The following is a 19,568-nucleotide window of genomic DNA, read 5'->3' on the forward strand; positions in this document are numbered from 1 at the left end:
CGGCATTCTCTTTTTACATAGATAATGATAATAATATCGGTGTGTTTGTAATCGATTGAATCAGGTAAAGGTTAAATTAAAATACTTTTTTTCGTTATATTTGAGGGCATTAGGAAAAACGTTGTCGCGTATTGCAATTTTAGCAGAGTGCTCAGAGTGTCGCTATTGACCAACGTAACGCTCTTAACTGAGACTCTCCACCCATCATTTCAATACATGTACTGAAAGCACACTGACGTTCTGACGGACGACAACAGACGAACACGAATTCTTACCTGGATATGATCTATCTTTGCGCTTTGTAACTTGTCTTATTAGTGAACGAAGATGACAGAACCAGTTAATATGAAGATGGGATTACGTTGCTTCTTGTCTCCAAGTGGAATACTCTGGGTGGCATTTTTTATTGTCAAATTTTGCGGCAGTCATGGCGATCTCAGTTATTCCATAACGGAGGAGATGGAACGAGGAGCGGTGATCGGAAATATAGGAAAGGATCTCGGACTAGACCTAAAAGGAATATCACAGCGCAACGCTCGAATTGATTTGAAAGGAAGTCGCAAACGCTTTTGTGATATTAATGCTCAGACTGGCGATCTAGTGATCGCTGAAATTATTGATAGGGAAGAATTATGTGGGTCAAAGGCTTCGTGTCCTCTCAAATACGAATTAGTCTTAGAAAATCCACTAGAACTGCACCGAATTTTACTACAAATTCAGGACGTAAATGACAACTCACCTCGGTTTCCTAGCAATGAAATCAAACTGGAAATCCAAGAATCCACTGATAAAGGCGCACGCTTCCCCCTTAATGAGGCTCACGATTCCGATGTAGGAAGAAATGGAATCCAAACGTATTTACTGGAGAAGAATGATCATTTTACTTTAGGAGTACATTCTAATCCAGATGGAGGGAAATATAGTGAGTTAGTTTTAGATAAAGAGCTTGACCGTGAACAGCAGCAGGAGCTGACATTATTGCTTACTGCTGTAGACGGCGGTACACCTCCGAGGTCCGGTACTGCTATCATACACGTCACTGTCTTAGATACCAATGATAATTTACCAGTCTTCAGTCAACCAGTATATAAGGTCAGTTTACCAGAAAATTCCATTATAGGTACTGTGGTTGTTGCTGTGAGCGCCACAGATGCAGATGAAGGAGCAAATGGGGAGGTCACTTATGACTTTAGTCGCATATCTGATAAAGCAGCAAGACTCTTCTCTATTGACAAGTTTAGAGGAGAAATTAAGGTGACTGGACCAATTGACTTTGAGGAGAAAATGGATTACGAACTCAGAGTTCAGGCTAAGGATGGTTCTGGTTTAACCTCTAATGCCAAAGTTATCATAGATATCAGTGATGTAAATGACAATGCTCCAGTTATTAATGTTAAATCAATGAAAAATCCAATTCCTGAAAATGCTGCACCTGGTACAGAGGTGGCCATTATTAATGTGCAGGATGAAGACTCTGAGGGAAACCGCCAGTTGCGTTGCACTATTCAACAGGATGTGCCCTTTAAGTTAAATCCATCTATTGAAAACTACTATTCCCTGGTTACAACAGGTGAATTAGACCGTGAACAGATCACAGACTATAACCTAACTCTCATAGCCACTGATGAAGGGTCTCCACCACTATCATCCTCCAAGACAATCTATTTCTCTGTATCTGATGTAAATGATAATCCTCCTGTATTTGAGGAGCAGTCCTACAGTGCATATGTGACTGAGAATAACAAGCCTGGCTCCTCTGTCTGTTCTGTTACTGCGAGAGACCCAGACTGGAGACAGAATGGCACATTGTTCTACTCTCTGTTGCCCAGTGAGGTCAATGGTGTTCCGGTCTCCTCATATTTATCCATTAATGGAGACACAGGGGTGATCCATGCTGTGAGGCCCTTTGACTATGAGCAGTTCAGAAGGTTCAAAGTTCAGGTTGTAGCCAGAGACAATGGTTCTCCTCCACTCAGCAGCAACGTGACTGTGAGTGTGTTCATAACAGATGAGAATGATAACTCTCCTCAGATATTATACCCTACTCCAGAAGGAAACTCCTTCATGACTGAGATGGTTCCTAAAGCTGCTCTTTCTGGCTCGCTGGTCTCCAAAGTGATCGCTGTTGATGCTGACTCTGGACAGAACGCGTGGCTGTCATATCAGATCATGAAGTCGACTGATCCGGGACTTTTCACTATTGGTCTCCACAGTGGAGAGATCAGGGCTCAGAGGGACATTTCTGAATCTGACAGCATGAAGCAGAACCTTGTGATCTCAGTGAAAGATAACGGACAGCCCTCCCTCTCTGCAACCTGTGCCGTATACTTACTCATCTCTGATAACTTGGCTGAAGTTCCTGAACTAAAAGACATGTCTTATGAGGAGAGCAATTCTAAACTCACATCTTATCTGATCATTGCTCTGGTGTCTGTTTCTACCTTTTTCCTCACTTTCATCATTCTGATCATTTCTGTGAGGCTTTGCCGTAAGGCAAAGCCCAGACTGTTGTTTGATGGAACAGTAGCCATCCCCAGTGCATATTTACCTCCTCATTATGCAGAGGTTGATGGAACTGGAACTCTCCGCAGCACTTACAACTATGACGCCTATATGACCACAGGGTCACGTACCAGTGATTTCAAGTTTGTTCAATCTTACAATGACAACACTCTGTCTGCTGGAAATACACTACAGAAGAACCCACATGACAATAGCGACTTCCTTGATTTCATTGATAATGGATCAAAGTTCTCCACTCTGGTAAATACTTTTAATACTTTTAAGTAATTGTTATATGCGTATTTATAAGTTCAATCTTAAAGTAGTTACTGGTGTAAGACTGGTATTAATTAAGGTTGTCACACAATTTAAGACATGCTACAGGATTCTATTGGGTTAGGTGTCTCATACAAGGGGATTTTCAGTGTCGTGTTGTATCCAGAATAGGAAGTTGAGACAGACAATTATTAGAAGGGATCTGTTTTCTTTCTTTTCTTAATAAGCAATTTGTTATCGGGGTATTGTGTTTAAACAATCTAGCTTTCATGAAACATAGATCTATTTTTAAGGTTGTGATCAAATGTTACATGAGAAAAGTTGCATGTATTTGGGGAAGGGCAGCTACGACATTATCAATGATATTGTGTCTATCATGGCCCTGTGAGTTCATTTATTCCTATTTCAGCCAGGCAGAGGTACTTTTACATTACGTGATTAACTATGTGCTGACTAATAGACATGACAGCACTTTGACAGCAGTGGTTCTTGAGGGGCAGGCTGCCCTTAGTCTTGAGTAGAGCAGCAACAGCATTGCCATAGTGCCTGTTTCATCTGTAACTTATGCTGAGGTCATTCATGGTAAGGGTAATGAGGGTTTGGTGTTTCTGTTTGGAATGGTGACCGCACTAATTAGGAATGTTTTAGCTTGATATTTGGCCTAAATGTTACTTTGCTACATACTGTGAACTGATTACTTGTCACACCGGCACTTGCTTTCACACGTTCATAGTAAGCTGTCTAAATCTGCTTAAAAACAAACCAGTGTACGTATGTATTATATAGGAGTGTCTGGCATACTATTGATAATGTTTGCCATACAGTTTTGGAAGAGCTTCATCACTGTTGATTCATTTCACATATTGGCATCTATAAACTTTCACTGCCCTACTACACATCATGGCAATGTATTAACATCTAGATATAAAAAGGAGTCTCAAATATCTTGGGTATGTCCTGTAATTTAATGCCACCAGTCCCCCTGTCAGTGCATGGTTTACTGAAAGGCTAAGATCACAGAAAAACAGACAGCATATTTCTGGAACTGTCCTCTTTATACAAATATATATTCAATATAAATATTCAGGTTACTTTAATTCTTGTCCCAAATGGAATTTCGGAATGAGTTGTCAAGGTTTGTAAAAAAAAAAAAAAAGGCTGACTTGAAAAAAGCACCCCGCAGTGAATCTATTGCCAAATTATGAGGTGTCTAGTCTGGAACCTGCTTGATCAAATTAAATGCAACTTGAAGTTGAATTAATTAGCATCTCTCATATTATTAATATACATTCAAAATATATGTTGAGATAAGGCGACTAAATGCACTTACAACAGACAGTATGCTGAAAGAACTTGTGTAAATAGTTAATTGAACTAGTAGATACTTTAATTTAAAACTGTTTGGACGATTGCAGGACATGGACGTACCTTTACTTACACTTGTACTGTGATGTCAAACATGTTTAAGTATCATACAATATTGTCATGTTTTACCAGTCTAGTAACTCTCTTACTGTTTACTCACTCTGAACACATAACTCTAACTAAGTGATACTGAGTAACACACATGTACTTATGATTATGGTTAAGGTTAACTGATCGAATAGCCTATGTCAATTTAACCAGTGGCAACCTTCTCTATTGAGATGGTTTTACAGTTCAAAAGTTCAGTATCATTTTTGATTTGCAATTCATTTAAAATAAGGCATGTCCATAACTCATTGGTTTGCACTGTAAATCAAAATTGCTTTCATACGTGAGCTTTTATCAGAGAATTCGGTGGTAGCTAAGTTTATTACTGGGATTTTTAAGAGGGAATTCCATAAGAGTTCTCCATGGATAGACTTCTAACACACAAATGTTACCATACTTAAACATTACGTTTCTATATGCAATTATAAACATAACGAGAGAGGGAGGGAGGAAAGGAAGACTAAGTAAAGATACAGGTAAACATAATACTTCATCACTGAAAATGTAATACTCGTTGTAGTTTTATCAGTGTACTCAGAGTGTCGCCATTGACCAACGTAGTGCAATTAAATACTCCTCTCCACCCACTCTTATAATATTAAAATAAAACGCAGTGAAACAGTCCAGACAGTGGAGGTATGGTCACGGTACTGGACATTTATTCCACCCTTCTTGGACATAAATACTTAGTGCCTCTTATACAGCGCTTGTGTTTGGGAGCTATTTGAAATTTACATTGGGGTACATCGTCTCTACAAATATGAAGACAGATAGCGGTTGGTTCTTCGTCAAATACGGATTTTTCTGGATGGCATTTTTTATCTCCGGCTTTCGCGGCAGTTATGGCGGTCTTAGCTATTCAATACCAGAGGAGATGAAACGAGGAGCTGTGGTTGGAAATATAGCGAAAGATCTCGGACTCGATGCAAGAGGACTATCACGGCGCAATGCTCGAATAGATCTAAATGGCAACCGCAAAAGGCTTTGTGAATTAAACATCCAGACAGGTGAACTAGTGATTTCTGAAAGGGTTGATAGAGAGGAAATATGTGGCTCGAAATCCTCTTGCCCTCTTAAATATGAATTAGTTTTGGAAAATCCTTTGGAATTACATGGAGTCTTACTGCAGATCCAGGATATAAATGACAACTCACCTCACTTTCCAAACGATGACATTAAACGGTCCATTCCAGAATCCGCGGTTAAAGGCGCACGCTTTCCTGTGGATGTGGCCCAGGACTCGGATGTGGGTAGAAACGGAATTAAAAGCTATTCACTGGAAAAGAATGATCATTTCATCTTAGCAGTACAGACTAATTCCGATGGTGAGAAATACATCGAACTGGTTTTAGACACAGAGCTCGATCGTGAAGAACAGCAGGAGCTGTCATTGTTGCTTACTGCTGTTGATGGAGGCTCTCCGCAAAAATCTGGTATTGCAACGATACACGTCACTGTCTTAGATGCCAACGATAACCAACCAGTATTCAGTCAGCCTGTTTATGAAGTCAGTCTACCTGAAAATTCAGCTTTAGGCACCGTGGCTGTTAGAGTAAGTGCCACTGATGCAGATGAAGGAGCAAATGGCGAGGTCACTTATGAATTTAGTCTCATATCTGGTAAAGCAGCCAAACTTTTTACAATAGATAAGATGACAGGAGAGATACAAGTGTCTGGACCAATAGACTTTGAGGATGAAGCTGATTATGAAATCAAAGTTCAGGCAAAGGATGGTTTTGATTTAGCCTCAAGTGCAAAAGTTATTATAGACATAACTGATGTAAATGACAATGCACCTGTAATTAATGTTAAATCTTTAAAAAATCCCGTTCCTGAAAATGCTGCACCTGGTACAGAGGTGGGCATTATTCATGTGCAGGATGAAGACTCTGAGGGAAATAGTCAGGTGCGTTGCTCCATTCAACAAAATGTTCCATTTAAATTAATTCCATCTATTAAAAAATACTACTCCCTTGTAACAACAAGCGAATTAGACCGTGAACAGATCTCAAACTATAATATAACTTTCATAGCCACTGATGAAGGCAATCCACCACTATCATCCTCCAAGACTATCCACCTCTCTGTATCGGATATAAATGATAATCCTCCTGAATTTGAGGAGCAGTCCTACAGTGCATATGTGACTGAGAATAACAAGCCTGGCTCCTCTGTCTGTTCTGTTACTGCGAGAGACCCAGACTGGAGACAGAATGGCACAGTGTTCTACTCTCTGTTGCCCAGTGAGGTCAATGGTGTTCCCATCTCCTCATATTTATCCATTAATGGAGACACAGGGGTGATCCATGCTGTGAGGCCCTTTGACTATGAGCAGTTCAGAAGCTTCAAAGTTCAGGTTGTAGCCAGAGACAATGGTTCTCCTCCACTCAGCAGCAACGTGACTGTGAGTGTGTTCATAACAGATGAGAATGATAACTCTCCTCAGATATTATACCCTACTCCAGAAGGAAACTCCTTCATGACTGAGATGGTTCCTAAAGCGGCTCTTTCTGGCTCGCTGGTCTCCAAAGTGATCGCTGTTGATGCTGACTCTGGACAGAACGCGTGGCTGTCATATCAGATCGTGAAGTCGACTGATCCGGGACTTTTCACTATTGGTCTCCACAGTGGAGAGATCAGGGCTCAGAGGGACATTTCTGAATCTGACAGCATGAAGCAGAACCTTGTTATCTCAGTGAAAGATAACGGACAGCCCTCTCTCTCTACAACCTGTGCCGTATATTTACTCATCTCTGATAACTTGGCTGAAGTTCCTGAACTGAAAGACATGTCTTATGAGGAGAGCAATTCTAAACTCACATCTTATCTGATTATTGCTCTGGTGTCTGTTTCTACCTTCTTCCTCACTTTTATCATTCTGATCATTTCTGTGAGGCTTTGCCGTAAGACAAAGCCCAGACTGTTGTTTGATGGAACAGTAGCCATCCCCAGTGCATATTTACCTCCTCATTATGCAGAGGTTGATGGAACTGGAACTCTCCGTAGTACTTACAACTATGACGCCTATATGACGACAGGCTCCCGTACCAGTGACTTCAAGTTTGTTCAATCTTACAATGACAACACTCTGTCTGCTGGAAATACACTACAGAAGAACCAGCATGACAATAGCGACTTCCTTGACTTCATTGATAATGGATCAAAGTTCTCCACTCTGGTAAATACTTTTCATCAAGTGATTTCTACATGTGTATTAAGACGTTCAAACTTATAGTAGTTAATGTTATAAGACTGGTATTAATTGAAGTCGTCACAGAATTGAAGGCATGCTACATGATTCTATTGGGTCAGGTATCTTTCCAATACAAGGGGATTTTCCATGTCATATACCGAAAATATCATATTTCTAAAACATAATTTTGTGACCGGGGCTTTGTGTTTAAACAATCTAGCTTTCACGAAACATAGATCTATTATTAAGGTTGTGATCAAATGTTACAAGGGAAAAGTTGCATGTATTTGGGGAAGGGCAGCTACGACATTATCAATGATAATGTGTCTATTATGGCCCTGTGTGGTCATTTATTCCTATTTCAGCCAGGCAGAGGTACTTTTACATTAAGTGATTAACTATGTGCTGACCAATAGACATGACAGAACTTTGACAGCAGTGTTTTTTAAGGGGCAGGCTGCACTTAGTCTTGAGTAGAGCAGCCACAGCATTTCCATAGTGTCTGTTTCATCTTTAACTTATGCTGAGGTCATTCATGGTAAGGGTGATGAGGGTTTGGTGTTTCTGTTTGGAATGATGACTGGCTTTTATGCATAGCTGCACTAATAAGGAATGTTTTAGCTTGATATTAGGCCTAAATGTTGCTTTGCTACATACTGTGAACTGATTACTTGTCACACCAGCACTTGCTTTCACACGCTCATAGTAAGCTGTCTAAATCTGCTTAAACGTGTGTATGTATGTATTCTATAGGAGTGTCTGGTATACTATTGATGATAGTATTTGCCATACAGTTTTGGAAGAGCTTCATCACTGTTGATTAATTTCACATATTGGCATCTATAAACTTTCACTGCCCTACTTCACATTATGGCACTGTATTAACATCTAGATATAAAAAGGAGTCTCAAATATCTTGGGTATGTCCTGTAATTTAATGCCACCAGTCCCCCTGTCAGTGCATGGTTTACTGAAAGGCTAAGGTCACAGAAAAACAGACTGCATATTTCTGGAACTGTCCTCTTTATACAAATATATATTCAATATAAATATTCAGGTTCATTCTTAATTCTTAATTCTTGTCACAAATGGAATTTCTGAATGAGTTGTCAAGGCGTCATGATTGTAAAAAAAAAAGTCCGACTCGATGTTGAAAAAAAAGCACCCTGCATCAGTGAATCTATTTGCCAAATTACAAGGTGTTTAGTTTGGAGCCTGGTTGATCAAATAAATAGCAACTTGAAGTTTAATTAACTAGCATCTCTCATATTATTAATATATTCAAAATATATGGTGAGATAAGGCGACTAAATGCACTTACAACAGACGGTATGCTGAGAGAACTTGTGTAAATAGTTAATTGAACTAGTGGATACTTTAATTTAAAACTGTTTGGACGATTGCAGTACATGGACGTACCTTTACTTCATGTTTTACCAGTCTAGTAACTCTCTTACTGGTTACTCACTCTGAACAACTTACTCTAAGTGATACTGAGTAACACACATGTACTTATGATTATGGTTAAGGTTAACTGATCAAATAGCCTATGTCAATTTTACCAGTGGCAACCTTCTCTATTGAGATAATTTTACAGTTCAAAAGTTCAGTATCATTTTTTAATTGCAATTAATTTAAATAAGGCATGTCCATAACTCATTGGTTTGCACTGTAAATCAAAATTGCTTTCATACGAGAGCTTTTATCAGAGAATTCAGAGGAAGCTGAGTTTATTTCTAGGATTTAAGAGGGATTTCAATAAGATTTCTCCATGGAATATGATAGACTTATCATAGTGTTATTAAAGTGTTACCATAACATTACGTTTGTATTGTAGGCCTACAGCATTCTATATCCAATAATAAACATTACGAGAGAGGGAGCGCCTATATGACGACAGGCTCCTGTACCAGTGACTTCAAGTTTGTCAGCTCCCACAATGATTACACTTTGCCTGCTGGTAACACTTTAAGAAGAGTAATAATGTCAGTAGCAACAGCCTTGACTTTACAGAGAATGGATGCAAATTCCCCACTCTGGTTAATACTTTTGAATCACTCAATTAACTTTTCACTCTACAGTCAAATAACTGTGATGTTGCTGAGTTGGTTCATCATGCATGAAGCTATCCCAGATATTTTTGAGCATTTACTTAAGTATTCACCGTCACTCACGGACTGTTATAATATGGCCAGGTTTTGTTTGGGGCAAGTGTATGTGTGCGTTTGATGTTTATTAACATGGTTTATGATCTGTCATCTTTCGGCAGTTACATATATCCCTGTGTTTTCCATCAGACAGATTAAACATGTCCTGAGCAGTCAGGTGACACATGCACTGTTTGTAATGATTTGAGTTTCTTACTCTTCTGGATGCTGGCTAAAGAACAATATTTGACCTTTGCTGCTGTTCCCTCTTTCATAACTTGCCTTTATAATGATAGTCTTGGCTGCATATTTTATGGCTTTGGTAAAACTGGACATGCTGACATTGCCTTCTATATGAACAATGGTGTTGTGGTAATATTACTGTTGATGTAGTGAAGTACTAAATTATTCATCCAGTTATAAACCGCATTATTCAGGCACACACTAATGTAAACGTTATAGACCATACTTGAAGTCGAAACAATGTGGCCGTTATTTTATACACACTAACTACCAGCTCAATGTTTATACTAGCACATTATGGAATAACACATTGCAATGTCAGCAGAGTACTCAGAGTGTCGCTATTGACTAACGTAACGCTCTTAACTGAACCTCTCCACCCATCATTACAATAAATGGACTGGAAGAGCATTGAGTCAACACAATGGCGTTCTGATGAACAGACGAGAACATATTCTTTCCTGGATATAATTTGTATTTGTGCTTTGTAACTTAGATTGGCCTTTTACTACATGGCGATAAAAACACAACCTTGCAATATGAATATGGGATTACGTTCATTCTTGTCTCCAAGTGGAATACTCTGGGTGGCTTTTTTTATTTTCAGATTTTGCGGCAGTCATGGCGATCTCAGTTATTCTCTACCAGAAGAGATGGAACGAGGAGCGGTGATCGGAAATATAGGGAAGGATCTCGGACTAGACTTAAAAGGAATATCACAGCGCAACGCTCGAATTGATTTGAAGGGAAGTCGCAAACGCTTTTGTGAAATAAATGCTCAGACTGGAGATCTAGTGATCGCTGAAATTATCGATAGGGAAGAATTATGTGGTACTAAGGCTTCGTGTCCTCTAAAATACGAATTAGTCTTAGAAAATCCGCTAGAACTGCACCGAATTTTACTACAAATTCAGGACGTAAATGACAACTCACCTCGGTTTCCTAGCAATGAAATTAAACTGGAAATCCGTGAATCTGCTGTGAAAGGCGCACGCTTCCCCCTTGATGAAGCGCATGATTCCGATGTAGGAAGAAATGGAATCCAGACATATTTACTGGAGAAGAATGATCATTTTACTTTAGCCGTGCATTCTAATCCAGATGGAGGGAAATATAGTGAGTTAGTTTTAGACAAAGAGCTTGATCGTGAACAGCAGAAGGAGCTGTCATTATTGCTAACTGCTGTAGACGGCGGTACTCCTCAGAGGTCCGGTACTGCTATCATACACGTCACTGTCTTAGATGCCAATGATAATTTACCAGTCTTCAGTCAACCAGTATATAAGGTCAGTTTACCAGAAAATTCAATTGTAGGTACTGTTGTTGTTGCTGTGAGCGCCACAGACGCAGATGAAGGAGCAAATGGGCAGGTCACTTATGACTTTAGTCGCATATCTGATAAAGCAGCAAGACTCTTTGCTATTGACAAGTTTACAGGAGAGATTAAGGTGACTGGACCAATTGACTTTGAGGAGAAAACAGATTACGAACTTAGAGTTCAGGCAAAGGATGGTTCTGGTTTAGCCTCAAATGCCAAAGTAATCATAGATATCAGTGATGTAAATGATAATGCTCCAGTAATTAATGTTAAATCAATGAAAAATCCAATTCCTGAAAATGCTGCACCTGGTACAGAGGTGGGCATTATTAATGTGCAGGATGAAGACTCAGAGGGAAACCGCCAGTTGCGTTGCACCATTCAACAGGATGTGCCCTTTAAGTTAAATCCATCTATTGAAAACTACTATTCCCTGGTTACAACAGGTGAATTAGACCGTGAACAGATCGCAGACTATAATATAACTCTGATAGCCACTGACGAAGGCAATCCACCACTGTCATCCTCCAAGACTATCTATTTCTCTGTATCTGATGTAAATGATAACCCACCTGTATTTGAGGAGCAGTCCTACAGCGCATATGTGACTGAGAATAACAAGCCTGGCTCCTCTGTCTGTTCTGTTACTGCTAGTGACCCAGACTGGAGGCAGAATGGCACAGTGTTCTACTCTCTGTTGCCCAGTGAAGTCAATGGTGTTCCGGTCTCCTCATATTTATCCATTAATGGAGACACAGGGGTGATCCATGCTGTGAGGCCCTTTGACTATGAGCAGTTCAGAAGCTTCAAAGTTCAGGTTGTAGCCAGAGACAATGGTTCTCCTCCACTCAGCAGCAATGTGACTGTGAGTGTGTTCATAACAGATGAGAATGATAACTCTCCTCAGATATTATACCCTACTCCAGAAGGAAACTCCTTCATGACTGAGATGGTTCCGAAAGCTGCTCTTTCTGGCTCGCTGGTCTCCAAAGTGATCGCTGTTGATGCTGACTCTGGACAGAATGCCTGGCTTACATATCAGATCGTCAAGTCGACTGATCCGGGACTTTTCACTATTGGTCTCCACAGTGGAGAGATCAGGGCTCAGAGGGACATTTCTGAATCTGACAGCATGAAGCAGAACCTTGTGATCTCAGTGAAAGACAACGGACAGCCCTCTCTCTCTACAACCTGTGCCGTATATTTACTCATCTCTGATAACTTGGCTGAAGTTCCTGAACTGAAAGACATGTCTTATGAGGAGAGCAATTCTAAACTCACATCTTATCTGATCATTGCTCTGGTGTCTGTTTCTACCTTTTTCCTCACTTTCATCATCCTGATCATTTCTGTGAGGCTTTGCCGTAAGACAAAGCCCAGGCTGTTGTTTGATGGAACAGTAGCCATCCCCAGTGCATATTTACCTCCTCATTATGCAGAGGTTGATGGAACTGGAACTCTCCGCAGCACTTACAACTATGACGCCTATATGACCACAGGCTCCCGTACCAGTGATTTCAAGTTTGTTCAATCTTACAATGACAACACTCTGTCTGCTGGAAATACACTACAGAAGAACCCGCATGACAATAGTGACTTCCTTGACTTCACTGATAATGGATCAAAGTTCTCCACTCTGGTAAATACTTTGAATACTTTAAAGTAATTCCTTCATGTCTATTGATAAGTTCAAACTTATAGTAGTTAATGGTATAAGACTGGTATTCATTTAAGTCGTCACACAATTTAAGGCATGCTACTTGATTCTATTGGGTCAGGTATCTATCTATCCAGTACATGGGGATTACATGGGGATGTGCCCAAAATATGAAGTTATGATTTTTTTTTCTAAATTAGCATTTTGTGTCCAGGGCATTGTCTTTCAACAATCTAGCTTTCACGAAACATAGATCTATAATTAAGGTTGTGATCAAATGTGTCATGGGAAAAGTTGCATGTATTTGGGGAAGGGCAGCTAAGACATTATCAATGAGATTGTGTCCATTTTGGCCCTGTGTTGTCATTTATTCCTATTTCAGCCAGGCAGAGGTACTTTTACATTAAGTGATTACCTATGTGCTGACTAATAGACATGACATGACTTAGTGCCAATAGTGCCTGTTTCATCTGTAACTTAAGCTGAGGTCATTGACAAGGGTTTTGCATTGCCGTTTCTAAGGATGACTGGCATGTATGCATAGCTGCAGTCATTAGGAAGGTTTTAGCTTTAATATTAGGCCTAGAAGTTGTTCTTATCAACCCCCGCTCCATGTAGCTCTGGAACATCCTCATGGGTACGTATAGACTGATTACTTGTCACACATGTGTTTGCTTTCACACTGTCTTATTACGCTATCTAAATTAACTTGTAATCAGACCAGTGTATATGCATGGATATAAACATGGGAGTTCCTGATATGCTTTTGCAGAGCTCTTATACTGTTGATTAATTTCACATATTGCCTTTTATCAACCATCACCATCCTGCTTTACATTATGGCAGTGTATTAACATTTACATACAAACATGAATCTCAGAATTAAAATATCTCTATAATTTAATGCCATCGGTCACCCTGACAGTGTGTGGCTTATCGAGAGGCCAAGGTCACAGAAAGCCAGATGCACATCTCTGAAACTGCATACTTTTGTTCTTAATAGTTAAATATTCAAGCTTGACGGTCATCAACTCAGTTATACCACATAGAATTCTAGAATGAGGTCTTTAGGCAATTTGACTGTAGAGCTAAATTCTCACTTGAAGTTGTAAAAACTCTAAATAATCTCCATTTCTCATATTTGTAAAACATACTCAAAACTATGGTGCCGTAAAATGACTAAATGCCCTTACAGGACTATATGCTGAGACACATTTTGTATCTACTTATTAAAGCAATAGATGCTTCAATGAAAAATGAAAGCAGTATGAATGCATTAGTTTGAGTGTAGATCAGAGAGGTATTGATCATTTTGAGTATCCCTGTGTATCAAAACCATCTCCATGGCACTGCTAGTATATTGTGCTCTCAGCATATCTGGAGGACCGGCCGCTTTCATGAGAACACAGTCAAGTTACTTATTTTTTAAACTTTTTTAAAGACATGTTTGACATAAAATAACAAATGTATCAAACAAGTATGGCTATGTTTTACCATTGTCTCATCGTAGCTCACTGGTTACTCATTCTAAACACCTTACTCCAAATGATGCTGAGTAACACACGTATTCTAACACTGTTTTAGTTTGTGAAAGTAACAATATGCAACCTCCCTCTACTGAGATGATCTTACAGTTAAAAATGTTCAAACTCTCTTTTGAATTGCAGTTGGTTTTTAAATGGCATGTCCGTAATTCAGTTTGCACAACAGTTTTGAAAGAAATACGACTGACTTTTTATGTGTTACTATATTTGGATATTAACTCGGTTTTCTACTGTATTCTATAATCAATTATAAACATAACGAGAGAGGGAGGGAGGAAAGACTAAGTAAAGGTACTGACCACCCTAAAACTCCATCGATGAAAATATATTAAAATACTGCGTTGTAGTTCTAATAGATTACTCAGAGTGTCGCTATTGACCAACGTAGTGCAATTAAATGTTCCTCTCCACCCACTGTTATAATATTCAAGTACAATACATTGAAGCAGACTAGACAGTGGATGTATGGTGAGGGCAAACTGAGCATTTAAGCCATTCCTCTACGACATAAATACTTAGTGTGTCTTCTGTAGTGATTGTGTTTCGACCTTTCGAAAATCTACAAAGGTTGGGATTAATCGACTCTGCAAATATGAAGATAGGATGCGGTTATTTCTTTGAGACAAACGGACTGCTCTGGATGGCGTTTTTTATCACCGGGTTTCGTGGCAGTCATGGCGATCTGAGCTATTCAATTCCAGAAGAGATGAAACGAGGAGCTGTGGTCGGAAATATAGCAAAGGATCTTGGACTTGATGCAAGAGGACTGTCACAGCGCAGGGCTCGTATAGACTTGAATGGTAACCGCAAAAGGTTTTGTGAATTAAATACCGAGACAGGTGAACTAGTGATTTCTGAAAGGGTTGATAGAGAGGAAATATGTGGCTCAAAATCCTCGTGCCCTTTGAAATATGAATTTGTTTTGGAAAATCCATTGGAGTTACATGGAATCTTATTGCAAATACAGGATGTAAATGACAACTCACCCCACTTTCCAAACGATGACATTAAATTGTCAATTCCAGAATCCGCGGTTAAAGGCGCACGCTTTCCTTTGGATGTGGCCCAGGACTCGGATGTGGGAAGAAACGGCATTCAAAGCTATATATTGGAGAAGAATGATCATTTCATTTTATCAGTACAGACTAATTCCGATGGAGTAAAATACAGCGAGTTGGTTCTAGACAAAGAGCTCGACCGCGAAGAGCAGCAAGAGCTGTCATTGTTGCTTACCGCTGTTGATGGAGGCTCTCCTCAGAAATCTGGTAGTGCAACGATTCACGTGACTGTCTTGGACACTAACGATAATCGGCCAGTATTTAGTCAGCCTGTTTATAAAGTCAGTCTACCTGAAAATTCTGAGTTAGGCACCGTGGCTGTTAGAGTAAGTGCCACTGATGCAGATGAAGGAGCAAATGGCGAAGTCACTTATGAATTCAGTCTCATATCCGCTAAAGCATCCAAACTCTTTACGATGGATAAAATGACAGGACAGATAAGAGTAGCTGGACCAATAGACTTTGAGGATGAACTTGATTATGAATTCAGAGTTCAGGCAAAGGATGGTTTTGGTTTAGCGTCAAGCGCAAAAGTTATTATAGACATAACTGATGTAAATGACAACTCACCTGTAATTAATGTTAAATCATTAAGAAATCCTATTCCTGAAAATGCTGCACCAGGCACAGAGGTGGGCATTATTCATGTTCAGGATGAAGATTCAGATGGAAATAGTCAGGTGCGTTGCTCCATTCAACAAAATGTTCCATTTAAATTAATTCCATCTATTAAAAAATACTACTCCCTTGTAACAACAAGCGAATTAGACCGTGAACAGATCTCTAACTTTAGTATAACTCTAACGGCCACTGATGAAGGCTCCCCACCACTGTCTTCCTCCAAGACAATCCATCTGTCTGTATCTGATGTAAATGATAATGCACCTGTATTTGAGGAGCAGTCCTACAGCGCATATGTCACTGAGAATAACAAGCCTGGCTCCTCTGTCTGTTCTGTTACTGCGAGAGACCCAGACTGGAGACAGAATGGCACAGTGTTTTACTCTCTGTTGCCCAGTGAGGTCAATGGTGTTCCGGTCTCCTCATATTTATCCATTAATGGAGACACAGGGGTGATCCATGCTGTGAGGTCCTTTGACTATGAGCAGTTCAGAAGCTTCAAAGTTCAGGTTGTAGCCAGAGACAATGGTTCTCCTCCACTCAGCAGCAACGTGACTGTGAGTGTGTTCATAACAGATGAGAATGATAACTCTCCTCAGATATTATACCCTACTCCAGAAGGAAACTCCTTCATGACTGAGATGGTTCCTAAAGCTGCTCTTTCTGGCTCGCTGGTCTCCAAAGTGATCGCTGTTGATGCTGACTCTGGACAGAACGCGTGGCTGTCATATCAGATCGTGAAGTCGACTGATCTGGGACTTTTCACTATTGGTGTCCACAGTGGAGAGATCAGGGCTCAGAGGGACATTTCTGAATCTGACAGCATGAAACAGAACCTTGTGATCTCAGTGAAAGATAATGGACAGCCCTCCCTCTCTACAACCTGTGCAGTATATTTACTCATCTCTGATAACTTGGCTGAAGTTCCTGAACTGAAAGACATGTCTTATGAGGAGAGCAATTCTAAACTCACATCTTATCTGATCATTGCTCTCGTGTCCGTTTCTACCTTTTTCCTCACTTTTATCATTCTGATCATTTCTGTGAGGCTTTGCCGTAAGACAAAGCCCAGGCTGTTGTTTGATGGAACAGTAGCCATCCCCAGTGCATATTTACCTCCTCATTATGCAGAGGTTGATGGAACTGGAACTCTCCGCAGCACTTACAACTATGACGCCTATATGACTACTGGCTCCCGTACCAGTGACTTCAAGTTTGTTCAATCTTACAATGACAACACTCTGTCTGCTGGAAATACACTACAGAAGAACCCACATGACAATAGCGACTTCCTTGACTTCATTGATAATGGATCAAAGTTCTCCACTCTGGTAAAAACTGTCAAACACTCTTAATCATTCTCCAAAGTTAGTTTCATTCAGTTTGTACATCCTTAACTTTAAAATAATTGTTTCTAAATACCTCAAGTCTTCAATTGAAAGGTATGTCGTTTGATGGCAGTGATTGGTGCCTTTCCCGTATCAGTGAGGGGCAGCATCTGTCATCATAAACTTTTCTCCCCATGCTTTGGGCTCTTTTTTTTTACCTCATATAGCTAAGCTATTATGTCTAATGAGCGTGCTCAGTGTACTCAAGCAGACCATGTCAGTTCATTGGTGTTTTTAATGAAAATAAACAGTGTTGCTAGGCTAGATTTCTCTTTGTGTACCTTTTTGGGGTTTTCAACTATTCTTCAAAGTCTTATAATTTAACAGGACCGTTTTATTATTTAAAATATTTAACCCATAGAGAAGATGAGCCTATGTGTTGACACATGTATGCCATAATGAGATTTGAAGATTTTAAAGTGTTGGTTATAATATTGATGGGCACAATTGCCTAAACTTCCAAGCAGTGCGGGTATGACGTCATGCAAAGCTGGGTTTTCAGTGTTTAACTTAATTTAGTTATAAGCCTTCTTATTATGTAGTATTGCGTATGTAGCCATGGATTAATTGTGTAATGCATGTATTTGTTTATTTGTGTACCTACAGTTCTTCTCTAGGACATATTCCTCACCTTAGTTTGATGTGATTGCCTTTACTAATCAGGGCCCATTTGGTCACACTTTATTTGGATGGCTCCTTTAGACTACAAATGCTCAGATTATAAACAAACTATCTGTTGTTATTCTTTTATCTACAATGTATACATATGGTTAGGGTTAGGGATTGGGTTTGGATTTGATGAAGGTTGTGTTCAGTGAACAATCAGAAAGACTGAACTTGATATGCACAAACCCTTTTTAAAGTTCCTGTAGGTGGACTATCCAAATATAGTGTTACCCACATTTTTCAAATAGATTTGAATTTGCACAACATATTGAAGGGAAGTAGTGTTCTCTTATATCATTTAGGGTTATACATGGCATGGATTTGTATTAGTGCTATAACCTATACATGTTTATTCCATTCTGTTTATCTTTTTAGACCCACCTTTGTTGACAAATGCAAAGGATGCATTTTTTAGATATATTTATGATTGTTTAGAGAGCCAAGGCCTATTTCTTCTGGCTGTATCACACTAATTGTGTTCTACCATGATTGGCAACTAAGCCAAACATTACAGCTTCAGAACAATCTGTGATCTTTTCATCTGTTTATGAATGGAGCAGAATGAAGTCATGTGAAGTTGTTTGCTCTTGGTTAGATGGGAGATAGAGTGCAGAGCATGAAACATGTGTGTTTTGTTTTAAGAGGGACTGGCTGAGAAAGACAGCATTTTTCATTAAGGAGGTGAATTCATTCTGAAGCAGCCATTTATGGGCTGACACTATCCACCTTAGCACAAACACAAATCTCCAGATGTGGTATTGCTTTCATGAAAGTGAAAGCCACCACTCACCTTGTCGATAGAAATACAGTTAAAGGCAAGGCACTGGCATATTACATTGTTTTATTTATTGGACACTTTGATCGAAACATATTCTACTTCATAAATGTATGTGTATATGTACAGTATATGCCTATATCATATTGGCATACATAGCTTAAATATCAGAGGAGTGAGGAAAACGGAAATATCTGTTACAGCTGTGTACACCTCTGGTGTCTGCTGTTCTAGTGTTTAATGAGATAGGGTCATGTAGAGTCAGACAGATTGTTTGTGATGTTTCCAGTAGAAACAATAAAGTAGGCTGTATCAATGCGCTTAAGTCCAGTACAGTTGATTCACTATAGACCATGGGGAACATTGACTCACCTTCACATCATAATTCAAGACTTACTGCATTATTTTTAATAACCTATATCTAAATAATCTATTTAATTCACATGTTTCAAATGTTCCTTGAGGAAAAGGTCTCTATTTAAAAAACAAGTGTCTCTCATAAATGTCTGTGTGCTTTGATACACAACAGCATACACTGTCCAATACGCTGGAAAGGCAAAACATTCCAACTCATCATTTGATCACCATGTATGAATACATCCAGGGTTCATACTTGTATATTTAAGAACTTTTTCTAAAATGTTTTTAACATGAGAAAGAGAGAGAGAGAGAGAGAGAGAGAGAACGACAGAGAACCCCCAAGTTGT

At 39.4% G+C, this 19,568-nt stretch overlaps 4 protein-coding genes across 4 annotated transcripts in view; all 4 read left to right on the plus strand.

The window, feature by feature from the left end:
- LOC308364290 (protocadherin gamma-A11-like) overlaps window positions 1-19,568 on the plus strand; it is a gene marked incomplete at its 5' end in the record, with an annotated part of 212,701 nt that overhangs the window by 87,606 nt on the left and 105,527 nt on the right. The gene's annotated exons all lie outside the window — the stretch shown is intronic.
- On the plus strand, window positions 328-12,818 carry LOC308365515 (protocadherin beta-16-like; the record flags this gene model as incomplete). The annotated part of the gene is made up of 2 exons (XM_080838981.1): window positions 328-723; window positions 10,749-12,818. 2 exons carry the CDS (start codon window positions 328-330, stop codon window positions 12,816-12,818), a joined length of 2,466 nt encoding a protein of 821 aa, XP_080695107.1.
- On the plus strand, window positions 5,069-10,506 carry LOC308365614 (protocadherin gamma-A12-like; the record flags this gene model as incomplete). Its single annotated transcript, XM_080839094.1, has 3 exons — window positions 5,069-7,429; window positions 7,810-7,819; window positions 10,442-10,506. Exons 1-3 carry the CDS (start codon window positions 5,126-5,128, stop codon window positions 10,504-10,506), a joined length of 2,379 nt encoding a protein of 792 aa, XP_080695220.1. The 5' UTR covers window positions 5,069-5,125.
- Window positions 14,994-17,387, plus strand: LOC308364365 (protocadherin gamma-A11-like; the record flags this gene model as incomplete). Its single annotated transcript, XM_080837487.1, has 1 exon — window positions 14,994-17,387. One exon carries the CDS (start codon window positions 14,994-14,996, stop codon window positions 17,385-17,387), a length of 2,394 nt encoding a protein of 797 aa, XP_080693613.1.

Source organism: Sprattus sprattus (assembly GCF_963457725.1).
Source record: "Sprattus sprattus genome assembly, chromosome: 1".
Taxonomy (NCBI): Eukaryota; Metazoa; Chordata; class Actinopteri; order Clupeiformes; family Clupeidae; genus Sprattus; species Sprattus sprattus.